Source organism: Ptychodera flava, chromosome 19 (assembly GCF_041260155.1).
Source record: "Ptychodera flava strain L36383 chromosome 19, AS_Pfla_20210202, whole genome shotgun sequence".
NCBI lineage: Eukaryota > Metazoa > Hemichordata > Enteropneusta > Ptychoderidae > Ptychodera > Ptychodera flava.
Window position 1 is genome coordinate 20,776,279 of NC_091946.1, and position 13,525 is coordinate 20,789,803.

General features: G+C 37.3%; 2 protein-coding genes across 2 annotated transcripts; both read left to right on the forward strand.

Moving 5' to 3' along the window:
* The first annotated feature begins 10 nt into the window (after nt 1-10).
* LOC139118860 (uncharacterized) lies at nt 11-2,524 on the forward strand. Its single transcript, XM_070682375.1, has 3 exons — nt 11-420; nt 1,384-1,570; nt 2,131-2,524. The coding sequence occupies exons 1-3, from the start codon at nt 16-18 to the stop codon at nt 2,394-2,396; spliced, it is 858 nt and encodes a 285-aa protein (XP_070538476.1). The 5' UTR covers nt 11-15; the 3' UTR covers nt 2,397-2,524.
* Nucleotides 2,525-2,812: 288 nt separating this feature from the next.
* On the forward strand, nt 2,813-11,765 carry LOC139118861 (uncharacterized). Its single transcript, XM_070682377.1, has 3 exons — nt 2,813-2,975; nt 5,978-6,126; nt 6,636-11,765. The coding sequence occupies exons 1-3, from the start codon at nt 2,815-2,817 to the stop codon at nt 6,824-6,826; spliced, it is 501 nt and encodes a 166-aa protein (XP_070538478.1). The 5' UTR covers nt 2,813-2,814; the 3' UTR covers nt 6,827-11,765.
* Nucleotides 11,766-13,525: the final 1,760 nt, after the last annotated feature.

The following is a 13,525-nucleotide window of genomic DNA, read 5'->3' on the forward strand; positions in this document are numbered from 1 at the left end:
GACATGAAGGGGACAATGCTATTGCTGGTATTGAAGTGTACAGCTTGCCAACACAAAACAGGGTGGAACAGCCAGCCATATGTCGGCAATATACCAGCTGGCAATATTTTGCTGTCGTCAGCTATATTGACTTCTGGTGCTCTGGTCAGCAAAGTTTTGCGTATTTTTTCTCACATGAGGGTTGCTGCTATAACAGCCAGAACATTCTTTAGACACCAGTCCCAGTTGTTGCTGCCTTCAATTAGGCATGTATGGGCTGAACAAAGGACGTGGCTCCTGGCATCTCTTCAGGCCGATCAACGAGACCTGGTGCTTGGTGGTGATGGCCGATCTGACAGCCCAGGTCATTCTGCAAAGTTTGGCTCGTACACTGTCATTGAACTAGTGGCCAATGTAATCATCGACATGCAACTGGTTCAGGTAAGTTTTCAAACGTGTGAGATACATAAAGCCTATCAAGGCAATGGACTCAATATCAGCTGACAACAAAGTCGGAGGTAGATATTGCGTTCATTTCTTGGTAAGCATCCACCATCTAAAATACACATGGGTGTGTCTTAATCACCTATAAGATTTGCCCCTCCTCATAAAGCAACTGTATACTTGATATTTATTCAAAGGCCAGGTTGATATCAGAGTTTTCTTCGAAAATGGTACACTCTGTAAATTATGCAAAAGGATTTGCATGTGAATCGTTTTATTTAACCAATCCATGTGCCCTCTTGCCTTGGGTTTCATAGTGGGGGGGGGGGGGGGGGGGGAGTTCAAGGCCATGTTTGTATACTGTGACGCTTCTATGGCCTCTCACATTGCTGCCATGGTGCCACCTGTAGAAAAAATGGCAAACGCGCTGCAATATGCTGCGTTCACGTACAGAATTCTGAAGAGCGCCTGAAATGATGTACTAGTGCTTGAAAATTAAAAATACATACATGTATACTAATTACCTATTTTTACTTTAAACCGTATACATTACTATAACGACATCATTTCAGGTAGTTTCTGTGTATGGAAAGTGAGCACAGCATATTGCAGCTCGCTTGCGGTTTTTTTCTATGGGTGGCACCATAGTAGCGATGTGAGAGGCCATAGAAGCGTCACAGTATACAAATGCGGCTTTGAACTCCCCACATATGGAACCCAGGGCTACCTCTTGGGTATACTCAGTAATCCTGTGAAACAACAGACATGTTAAGTGTAGTTCTCAAACAATTTTCGTAATCCTCCCATTCATCACTCTCTGCATGTATACAGTCTGTAAGCCAGCCAATGAATAACAAATACACTGACCCAAATAACTTGCTTTATCTGATGCATTAAATTATCTTTATGTAAACAATGTCAACAACCTTCAGTAACACGTGAATTTTATATTTGAAACAGAGCAACGAGGTTGGTGGAGCAGTTAGAATGGAAAAGGAAGGGCTGATTAGATCTCTGGCAGATTTGGAGGGAGAAGGCCTCACCATTGGCACGATTGTGACAGACAGGCATGTTCAGATCCGAAAGTGGCTGCGAGAGAACATGCCCAATGTCGAACACCTCTTTGATGTTTGGCACATCGCTAAAGGTACTTGAAATACTTTGTATACATACTTTTCCATGATAACCTTGTCACCACAAGCGTCTGAAGTCCCATTGCAGTTCTGCTTGCAGCTATAGCTGCACTGCTAATGTGTTAGAGCTTAAAGGTACTGAGCTATGGTAATGGTACTGCCGAGTACTTGTTTTGCACATTGACCATGGCGGATAACATTCAGATAGCTGACATGGTCAGTCTGCAAAGTAAGTGCCCTTTGATCTGTCATGTGTAAAAAAGTAATGACATCAAAGACAATGAAAACTGGGCTTACAAACGGTAGCCAATCACAATTCAATGACGTTGTGATATTTCTAAACATCATTACAAGTATCAAAACAAGTTCTATCACTCTGCAAAAGTTGTTTCTTTGTTTATTGGGATTTACATTTCAAAACGAGTGATAGAACTTATGTAATACGAAAAACAAAATCCCCTGAAGAGATTGTGAGCATTCACTATGCCCTTGTATTTATAATGTGTTTTTGTTGCTCTCAGTACTTTCACTTGTTGCACTTATGGAATAAAATGATTTTATTTTTTAATTAAAGGACTGAAGAAGAAATTGCTAGCAATTGCCAATGAGAGAGAGTGTCGAGAGTTACAACCGTGGATACCTAGTATTATTAATCATTTGTATTGGTGTGCAGTGTCTACCCCTCCAGGAGAACCAGCAACTGTCTTGGCGAAATGGGTCTCTGTTCTCAATCACATGGTTAATGTTCATACCCACAACGATGCACTCTTTCCATCATGTCTCCATGGACGCTTGCAAGGCAGAGAAGCCAGAAAACAATGGCTGCAGCCATGTAAGTAATAGGATATGTGGTATGTAAATTCAATAGTTTAAAAGGGAAAAATTACTCTCTTTTTGCCCAACATCATTTTACTTTAACTTTTAATCACATCCAAAAAAACTTGTTTTTGTGCTATTTACAAATTTGCCATGGCAACCACTACTTAGCATTGTGATCTTTACTATCGCTATAATTTGTTTAATGAAATCTTGAAAAACAGTACCAAATTTATCTGCAACTTCAAACAAGTTACAGAATTTCAAAACAAAACTAAACTTTAAGGAGCATTATGAGAAGTGATGGCTCTGCAAGTCATGTTTGTAAATTAACAATGAATATGATGTCTGTGCGCGGGTGTGTAAATATAATTACAGAGTGACCGTTGGCAATTTAACTGTCCTATTAATTAAATTTATCTACAATGCAGGTTCTGTCACAATGGTTAAACTGGAACGCCTTCTCACATCCACTGCACTGTTGCAAGATATCAGACAAATGTCAGGACAGGAGCAAACATCTTCCCTACAGGTCTTCCACAGTTTGCTAAATCAGTTTGAGCCGAAAATGTATTGCTTCTCATATCATGGACAGTCATGCAGGTATGACTAGAAATAAAACTGAGCAATAGGATATTAATGTGATTACCGGTACCAGTAGTATTCAAACAAACAAGGTTGAATTGCAGTCCCCAAAATGTTTAAATATGTTACAGAGTCCAACACCCCATCTGTAAGGCCATCAATATGGTGAAATAACTGGTTAAACAAACATTGATGTAGCAAGATTGTAAGTCATTTGATCTGTACTTGACTGGTTTTAAACACAGTGTGAAGCTAATAACTAGGTTTCTGCCAACTGATTTAAACCCGATGCGGGGTATAAAAGACCCCTAACTCATCGAAAATTCATAATGGCGCTTGAGTGACAACTGGCAACAGCAAGGTAGACCGCTCCGTGAAAATCAGCCAAAGCGATTCTCAAACAAACATTATTGGCATACCATAAACATAGACTGTTTCATAAACACGTAGGCCATACAGGTATCCGCAAAGTTTCACAAAGCATTTTAAAATTACGACGATTAGGGGAAAAATCGCTTTCGTAACAAAGGAAATGGCCCCTAGGGAACAGTCGTTCCGTGATTCAAACAATTGTCAATCATTCAGTGACGCGCAGAGGTGTAAACTGGTCAAACATTTGCTGTGCATACGAGAACAATTACGATGTAAACAAACCATGTGTACGCTTAGAGTTACATGTATATTGGCGTGCACACAGGATGAAAACTTCGTGGTTGTCATAAACTATTTTACTAACAAGCGTTTATGATGCAATGACATCGCGAAGGTGAACCCTTTTCGGATGTGACTTAGCAAGAGATGAGTCAGTATCGGTACGATTTATTCTTGCGAAAAGTGCGTACACTGTATTATACAAAACTGTAGGCAGAGTCCATAGTTTGCATTGACAATGACATCGAAAACAACTAAACATCAAAGCATAGCGATAGCCTCCATGATCAATTTAATTACAGTCAGTCAAAGAGAGCCACTTTTTTAAGCAGCCCCCCCCCCTACGGTCGAAAGTACCAGTACGCTGATATAAATGCTAGCCCTGAAAACGGCCGTATGGTTAGTACATGTACACGTGTTCTCACACATGGCAATGACATGTCGTGTTGGGAGGGTTGGTAAGGTTTTGACATACCGATTGCTCAGTAACGTTTGGACTTCTGTTATGGGAATTAAACAAAGCTTGTAAGACATCAAAACACTGTATTTGTCAGTTCAAGGTGAGCAAGTGAGCGTCATCACCCGATCTTCTTTGAAAGGCTTAGGCCTAAGAGGATTTTTCACGTATGTCCAAGATCGCCTCATCGAGTTGGCACTAAATCGTAAGATTTCGACAAAGGTTGGACTTTAATTTCTTCAATAACGAAGATATCTATGAACCCAGTCCGTGGTTCATCCCATTGCTCCGAAAATAAACATAACTCGTGACGAGTTGTCCGGGGTCACCCTCAAAGCAACCGGGTAGCCGACATACAGATATCGTGGTACGCGAGATTCATGGAAATCTCGATCCTTCCGTGATGTAGTGAACTTACTTTCTTTTTAGCGATCGGTCATGACGTCGCGTCGTTCACCTATTTCCTACCATTTTCCTGACCGTGTTTCTCAGTCAATGTTCAGATCGATAATTCGTGATTTCAACATACGAAATTGCCAGCTTCGGATTATTTTTAATGTTTATGTTTATTACGTTCTTGATGATTATTTCCACTACATACGGCGCCAATTCCGTATGTAGATATGGCGGTCAGTAGCCGAATCATTCTCGAACGATGACATGACCCCGAAACGCAGCAAAAACTTCAGTAGATCAACTCAGCAAGCTCCTGTTTGATGAAATTGATATTTTTTCCTTCTTTCTTTTGCGTATTGCGAAGGCTGTAGTCTGAGCGTGATTTGAGAGCAAACAGATTATGGAGATAATGCAAACGATAGCAACCGTTACCAACAGACTCATTATGCAGAGCCATGCCCCAAAACGCCCACCCAAACTTGGCACTAATCCGGATCCCGGTCCATGTCGCGCCGGGCTTTAATGACTACTCTATCTGATAACGGTGATAATGTTCACGCCAAGAATAGGCTCATGTAAAGGATCACATTATGTTTAGTAGTGTTTTCAAAGTGCCTTTGAACCAGTCAAATAAACAGCCAAATCACTTTTACTGTTGGTAAATGACTCACAACTTTGCTACTCATTACGCCATATTGGTGACCTTATAGTTATTACTCTGTGTGTAATAGTATTTGTAGTTCTTGCCTAACCAAATACATAATTGGGACTTATAGATTGGGTACTTACATACTTGTTTGTATTTGACAGTCCACCCATCCAAATCAGATTTGCCCGAACAGAATTCGTTCAAACTGTGCATAAGGACAAGACCTTGGCTTACATTTGCAATTCATTTTGTTTGCTGATCTAATTCAACGGGGCCAACTGGCAGCTGTTTGGTTTAAATTGTTCCATTGTTCCATGTTCTGTGTCACTACACTCATTTCATGCTAGAATTTTTTTCAAACTGCAATCTAGTGAAAGATGGCTGTGTGGTTACCATTTTGTCTCGATTGATCTCTATCCAGTGCTATTACATAGCCACACCTTGACAGAATCCAAGTGTAAAGCTTGACACAAGGACAGGTTACCAAGCCATACATGTGCATTTAGATTATTTCATAATAAATTTGATATAGCCTACTGGTAAAGCCTTTTTTGTTTTAAATATTCTATGTCTAAAGCTGTTTAAGCAGCATGCCTTGACAGAATTATTTCTTACTTAGACAAAAAGGCATGGCATCATATCATGTACTTATCATGAGCTCATTGTTTGTCTGGTACATGGTAGGTCAGCTATTGTGATATGATCAAATTCTTCATTTTGAGTTCTAATCATTGCATTATTAAAATTTTTTTCATGATCTTGTGGGGACTGTGACATCTACAATGTCTGGTTGTTTATGTACACAGATAAAACACTATTAGAGTTGTTGTTTCATAACTGCCTACATTATAATTTTGTGACTCCCAGGACACTGCTGGCCATATTACACTTCAATGAAAATGCTGGACGCAACCAACAGCATACAGAAGGTGATGAGGCACGATATCGACTGCAATTTCCTAAATGGAAGAAAGGCGGTTATACAGTGCGCAAGATACTAGAAGAGCCATCTTTTGGTAAACACTTTAAAAGCTCTCATTAAAAACCTTGTCATTGTTTGTCAGTAGGGATATATTATACTTCTGGTTCAGTGGAAAACTCATCAACAATGACTTGAAGTCCATAAATGTTTTTTCAGGCATTTTTGACCATTTACCTAAAGGTGCAAACTCAAATGGCATCATTGGATACAATGATACACTCAGAAAGTGGGGTCATGTATGGCAATAAGCAGTCAATCTCATGAAAATTGAATACATAATACAATACACTGCATGAGGTGGCACACCTTATTTTTATTTCAACAATCATGTTAATTGGTTACTGAGCAACTTTTTTAACAGTAAATTCAGCATTTGATATGGTGGTATTACATCATCAATTACTATGAATTCATCATTTGAATAACAACTAACTTGTACAAGTATGAATTTGCAGAAATAAAAAATTCAAATTGGGCAAAGTTAAAGCAGCAATTCTGATTTTTATTTTTTCTTTCTGGGCTAATGGATAACTTTTATTTCAGATTATGTCACAGAGATACTCAGAGAAGTGATTGCCATGTGCCACGTCCATGTCAATGAACGCAACATGACAGAACAGGAACAGCCACCTCCCCTGTGTGATGGTGTTGAGCGGCCAACAATAGAAGATGCAGTAGCTGCAACAATTAGGCGATTCGCTGCTCATCCTAACCCTCGAGACAGGCGTACCTAAATCCAACATAGTCTGCGGATGGGAAAGTCTGTCGAATCTTTGTAACAACACATGATGGTAGCACAACTCTAATCTCTTTGCCAAGATGGCCCCAGCACAACCTCACAAACTGTCTGTATGCTATGTACCTGTACCTCCTGAAATCGAAATGACATTATAATATAGATGACATCATAATATAATATACTAAATGGTGAATAGGTATATCTGTGCTCTCGCTGTCGCTCGTAACGTTCGTAAATTACGAACAAAGATGAAAATTTACGAAAAAAAAATAAATGCCTGATCGGCCATTTACGAACAATTTTGTTATTTTTGAAGCCTGATTTTCAGTCAAGATTATGAATTCAGCGGTTGAATTAATTAATTAGCTCTGGACAATTCAAGCTTGAAAACGTATTTCATTAGGTCTGTACACGCCTACAATCATTGTAAGTCCTTCAACTCTCAGAATTTTTTTTTCTGAAAACCCTTGAAAATCTGCCTGACATCGCAAAATAATCATCCTTGCTGTTGTAAAACAAAAAAATTCGTAAAATAGAGTTGTGCTACATGTTCTCTCTGACGTACGTGGAGTGAACTCACTTTTTCTATATGTGCCGTAAAGTGGTATGCCCTTAACAGAGGTTGCAATTCTCTTTGTGCAAGTATGTGACGGTCAACTTCACTCGATAGTGTAATTGCACCATGTGCTTGGTAAATGGATGTAAACTTATTTGGAGCCATGGATCTTGGCATTGCTTACTGTTCAATGCATTTATCAACCTCAGTTGAAAAAGTACAAGTTTACATCATAGTCGAAACAGGCTCAGTCGACCAAGGCATTGCAGCTACGGCTCAACATTACGTAATTTGTGCTTACTAATATTTTTTGAACCGAATTCGTAAATTTACTAACAATTTCGAAATGCCAGGGGAGAGCACAATATATGAATGTATGTACATGTTAATATTCATGCTAAAGCTTAAAGATCCAGAATAAGATCCAGCTCCTTTCAAACAACATAATCTCTGTCAAATTCAAAATGAGAAAACAGCATAATCTATATTTCTTGGGAAAGCTTTGATATTTTGGTTATCAAACTGTAAGTATTTGTTGTCATTGTTGCTCATTTTTCACTATGCTTAAAAGTAATTTAGCATAACTGAATAGCTTGAGGATTTGTTACCCTAAAGGTATACAGTCACATGTAATCTAAATATGCCCATATATGGTCAAAGGAGCATTCCTTGGTATTCAAAATGCCCATGTGAGGGTGCTGTTTTTGAAAAGCGGCCACCCGCTTAAAATCTGTGATTGGTTAGATTTTCTCTTTCCATGGTAACTGTGGCAAAATTGGAACAGGTGACATTCAGAATCTTGGTGTTATTGTCAACAGGGATGGGGTAATGTGTGATCATATCAGTCATCTATGTAGGAATGCATATTTCTCTTTGTCAAAAATAGGTAAAATGTGTAATGTACTCGACAAGCCTGCTACTGAGAAACCATCCATGCATTTGCTACATTTAGACTTGAGTATTGTAACAGTCTGTTCTATGGTTTAAAAATGACCAACTAGGTCATCTGCAGTCTGTTCAGAATGCCGCAGCCCATCTGGTTGCATATATATAAGCAAATATGACCACATCACTCCTGAGATGCTATCCTTGATATTTTCAGTTTTTATCAGTGCTTTTGCATCTTTTAGCTCATTCCGTTGTGTGTGTGTGTGTATATATATATATATATATATATATATATTATATATATATATATATATATATATATATGTATGTATATATGTATGTTTACCAAAAAGAGCCTATATGGCGAGTCAGTGGCATCTGTATGTATATATGTATGGATGGATGGATGGGTGGGTGTCCATCCAATACAAAAGCTTAGTATTTGGTGTACAGGTAGACCCAGGGGTTGAGATTTGATGTTCAAATGAACATGTCAGTGTCAGAAATATGCAAATGAGGTAAGAAAAATCTTGCTAATATGCAGGATTGGTGGTTATTAAATGAAAAAGCCTATACATCTGAATCAGAACTTTTATGATCTTTAACTTACATGTATTTGTATGCAATATACCTATTATGTGTTGGGAGTGACTGCAGTGACTGAAACAGCTTTTGAATCATTTCTTATGAATCATTTCCTGTCATTGTTCATGAAATTTTACATATTGGCAGACCTGCTCAAACTCTGCTATGCATGTTGCTGAAGTTGACCTCCATTACCTAAAGTTTCAGACCTTATTTACTTTTATCATTCTTGTTTTTCTGGTTTAATACTTCTTGATAGACCAATTCAAACCAAATATAAGCACACTGTCCTTGACAGTTTTTTACTGCTGTGTACTGCACACTGAGATGTTTGTGGAGTGTGTTATTTAAAGGTGGGGACTCGATTCTAATGTCGAGTTTGTTCTAGTCTGTAGGAAGGTTATGAAGGTGTCTTTTGTTTTCACTTGAAATTGTTATCCAGTGAGTAAATTTCCTGGCAATGCATTCTGACGCGTGACCCATTTGAAAGGTGTTCCATAGTTGAGGACCTCTGTGAAAAATGTTTCTACCGACAAGCATCATTCTTTTGTCAGTAATATGAAAATGGTAATATTGCCTAGTGATGTAATTGTGAATGTTAATTCCAAGAGACTTGTCTATATTTCAGACCAGTTCTTTGAAAGATTTTTTGTGTATAGGTGAAAAATAATTGTATGGAATGTTTTGATATACACACCTTTGTCAGTGATGGATCAATGGGTGTAGAAGTTAAAATTCTGAAGAGAAATATCAAATGTGATGTGAGTCTGGGTGAATGGTGTGATCACTGTGAGATGTGTAAATATCATATGATAATCCCTTGCAACATACATTACAACTCTGAATGTTCCCAGTTGATGTCATTGATGTCACATCAATAGTAATACCATATTTATTCATAAAAGGGCAATTTAATTTTACTAAGTAAGGTCGATGTCAGATAGCAAAGACAGGTATCTACTATCGATATATTAAGTTTTCCAGTTTGTAAATATGATATGCCGTTGGTACTTACTCATGCTGCTTTGCTTGTGATCTACGATGGTGGCCATGATGGTCAATATAAGCAAAGTTAGCCACCCTCAGCACAAACTCATCTAAACAACAATTTGTGAAGCCTGGGTGGTTAACAAATGCAGGTCAAATTACCATGCATCTCCTTTTCCAATTGCAACACGTCTATTTCACCACAACATACACATTCATTTACTGTTGGCATGTTACCACAGTTATTGCAGGTGCACCTGGAATCAAAGGCCAGTAATGCCAATGTTTAGCTCACATTTAGCTATACCAATATGAGGTTATCGTATAAGCTGAAGTCTGTGGCATCTGTATGTATGTGGAAATTGTCCCGAAATATGCAAATTTGTATTTAAGACAATTTTGTCATTTTTTAGCGAGGAAAAAGATTCTCAAAAACTTGTCTTATAGCTTTGTAATTTGGTATAGAAGTCCAGAGGGATGTTAATCCGTAAATCTTCTGCTCAAAGTGTATGGAAAACCCTAAATTTGTATATTTTAGGTAATTTTCTCAGCATGTGACCTGAAATGACCTATACCAACCCAGGATATTTTGTGAGACAATTTCAAAGGCTGTGAACATAATTTTGCCATATTTAGTATCAATTTGTGGTGAAATTTGATCCAGAAAACAAAGCTGAGGTGAATTTTTCATAGTTAACCAATTATTGCAGCTTTTCCATGTAAGACACACAATAACTGATAAGAAATTTGGATCCAGGGTAATTCCAGATGTCATAATCACCCCAACAGTAGAGAGCATTTCACTGTCTGTAACCACGGTTACTCTACCCCTCCGTGCTGTAACTAACCTGAGTGCTGTTTACATTGAAATGATAGCACTGATAGCATTAGTTAAAAAATCCCCAAGTTTGTAAATAGATGTATCTTACATTTCCTGCCATCTGGTCGTTAATTTATCTTTTTATGCAAATGGTCTATACCAAGAGGTTGAACATCAAGAGGTTGAACATTTGATATCCAGGGGGGTCTAGAAGACTGAAGAGGTAGCATTATTATTTTTTTTCCACTCTCTTCTTTTCTTTTTGTCAAGCCTTCCCTGGCTGAGGTTTTTATTGAGATTTGCTAATGTATGTAGGATCTGCTTTTCCTATTGCTATAGAAGTTTATATTGATGTTCCTAAAATTGACTTTATTTGCTTTTGTCTTTCTTTTTTTACTGATTGAAATATTTCTTGAATGGACCAATTCAAACACAATGTAAGCACACTGTCCTTGACAGTATTTTTCATAATGTTTTCACCATTTTTGTTTCAAATGTCAACCGTAATGCTGTTCTACTTACAAATGTTCATTCTGTGATAAAATGTTATCTCATACTGCACTAAGTGCTGATTCAACAAAATATTCAGATCTGAAGAGTCATAGAATATGGAAACTAACAATGTATGTCAATGACTTTTGCAGGATGATAGAATTGTTATTTATTACTATTTTTTTAATAAAAAATAGATTAGGTTGCATTTTAGTGCATTTGTGATACTATTTCCAGTCACAGACAGTAGACTTTCAATTTGTCACAACAAATAAGATCTACAGATAACTTGCTGCCTATCATGACTTGATTAGTTTTTTATTACTCAAAAATGAAAGTAAATCGCATTTAATTTTTTATCAATATTTTACATCTAGTGCCAATTAATAAAATGTATATTCCATCGTGCATGATTTTCAAGTAATATGATTTTATAAAGCCAAGCCATCAAAGTTTACCGAGTGACCTCTCTAGAATAAGTTGATTGGGCTATCATTGTTGTGTCAAGATAATCTGGCCCAAAGTAGACTGGGCCCCTGTTTTCTGAAACTCAAGCACCAGTTCATTCAGTCGATTATTTTCCAAATAAAGCTGCTATACATGCTACTTGCGAACAATGTTGGCTCCTTTTTTACTGTTATAGATGTGTCAATGCATTTTTCTTTGTGTTTGGATGAGTCGTTTTCTTTGCTCTGCAGATTGTATGTTTCCCCTTTCAATGTATAAAATTTCATATTTAGAAGTCCAAAAGCTTTGTTATGGTAATGTGAAATATGTGATTGCAGACACAAAGTGTCAGTTTCACAAAGTACATGGAAAAAAAATTCATAACACCCTGGCCCCATTAATTGGGTTGAATAATGTGCAGAAACCAGAAAAATAGGTATGAGAGCATACTGCCCTAAGGACAAAATGAAAATAAACACCAGAATGTACTACGTAATACAAATTATTTTTTATTTGAAAAGCAGTTTTGAATAGAACTGTTCACGGTTACAGGTTTGTCAATAAATATAGCTGTATGCGGACATCAGACACTGCTGCTAGAAATGCAGATAAATTTTGCATTGCATGCATGGCAGTTTTTGCAGCTTGTACTCAAAAGTCGTGAATATGCCTTTTAGTACTGCTGTAATAACTTACAATATCAGTCGCCTACACAGATGAGTTTTCATCGTTTTTGCATCTGTAATTTTCAAAAACAATATCAAAATCTATTTCAACATATTGATGAGAGAACACTGACGTAAACTGTGAACAGCACAATATATATATACATATATATATATATATATATATATATATATATATATATATATATATATATATATATATATATATATAAGAGCACACGGTGAATGTCATCCCCCTTCATTTGATTGAAATCCTGAAATCTTGAGCTCAAAGGACATTCACATTTGGTAATACTACATTATAGGATGTGGAAGTTGACTTATATAAACATTTTCTGGGTTGGAAATTTCGATTGTAAAATATTTTAAATCACTGTTACTCATTGATGTACAAAAATAGATCCATGAGTTACTCTACTTCAATCTACTTTCAACTATTGTTCAAAGGTGTGATTGAGGATTTTGACCTCTAGCTCTGGGATGCCCATTGAAGCCTATGACGTCATAGCGTTCTGGCAGTGCGTGGTTGTATTTTGCTCTGACTTTAGTGCCCTGAAATGAGTTTTTTTCGCAAATTGTTCGCATTTTAGGGAGAGATCTACGTTCTAAAAGCCATGCTTCCCGGACGACATGTAAACATAAAAGAGGAGTAGGTAGTTTCTATAATTATACGAAATAATGTTGGCGAAAATCGACAGTTGTATCACAGTCCCTCTGCCACGTCTGTATGTTATGACGGCCGACATGTACTAATGCATCCCGAGTCAGTATAGGTACTGTTTATTCCGACCCATTCAAATTTCGGTGCGTAGTTGTGAAACTGAACATCTTAGAATTGAACATGTAGTTTGTCTTTTTTGATTGCTTTGTTTGAAAATTAAATTATTTTCGACCCTATCTACGACTGTCACGTATGTTATTGCCGACGATGTCGAGCTCCACAATTTTTGTTCTTTCACATTGTCTGACTTTTTTTCAAACGCATGACAATAATGAACGGATCATCTAAATTGACGTTGCCGATACCACTGATCTTCTGAAGGATGTTTGAAACTTACTGGATGCCACGTTTTATGAGTTCATTTCATTTTGCTTTAAAGAAAAAGGCGATCGATTCCGCGACCGTTATATTGCATTAGCCACCGTCTTTCGAAAATGGCGACGATACTTCGAACCCAAATATAAGTGCAATAATATTCAACAAAGTGTTAGTTATGGGTCTTGGCAAACATT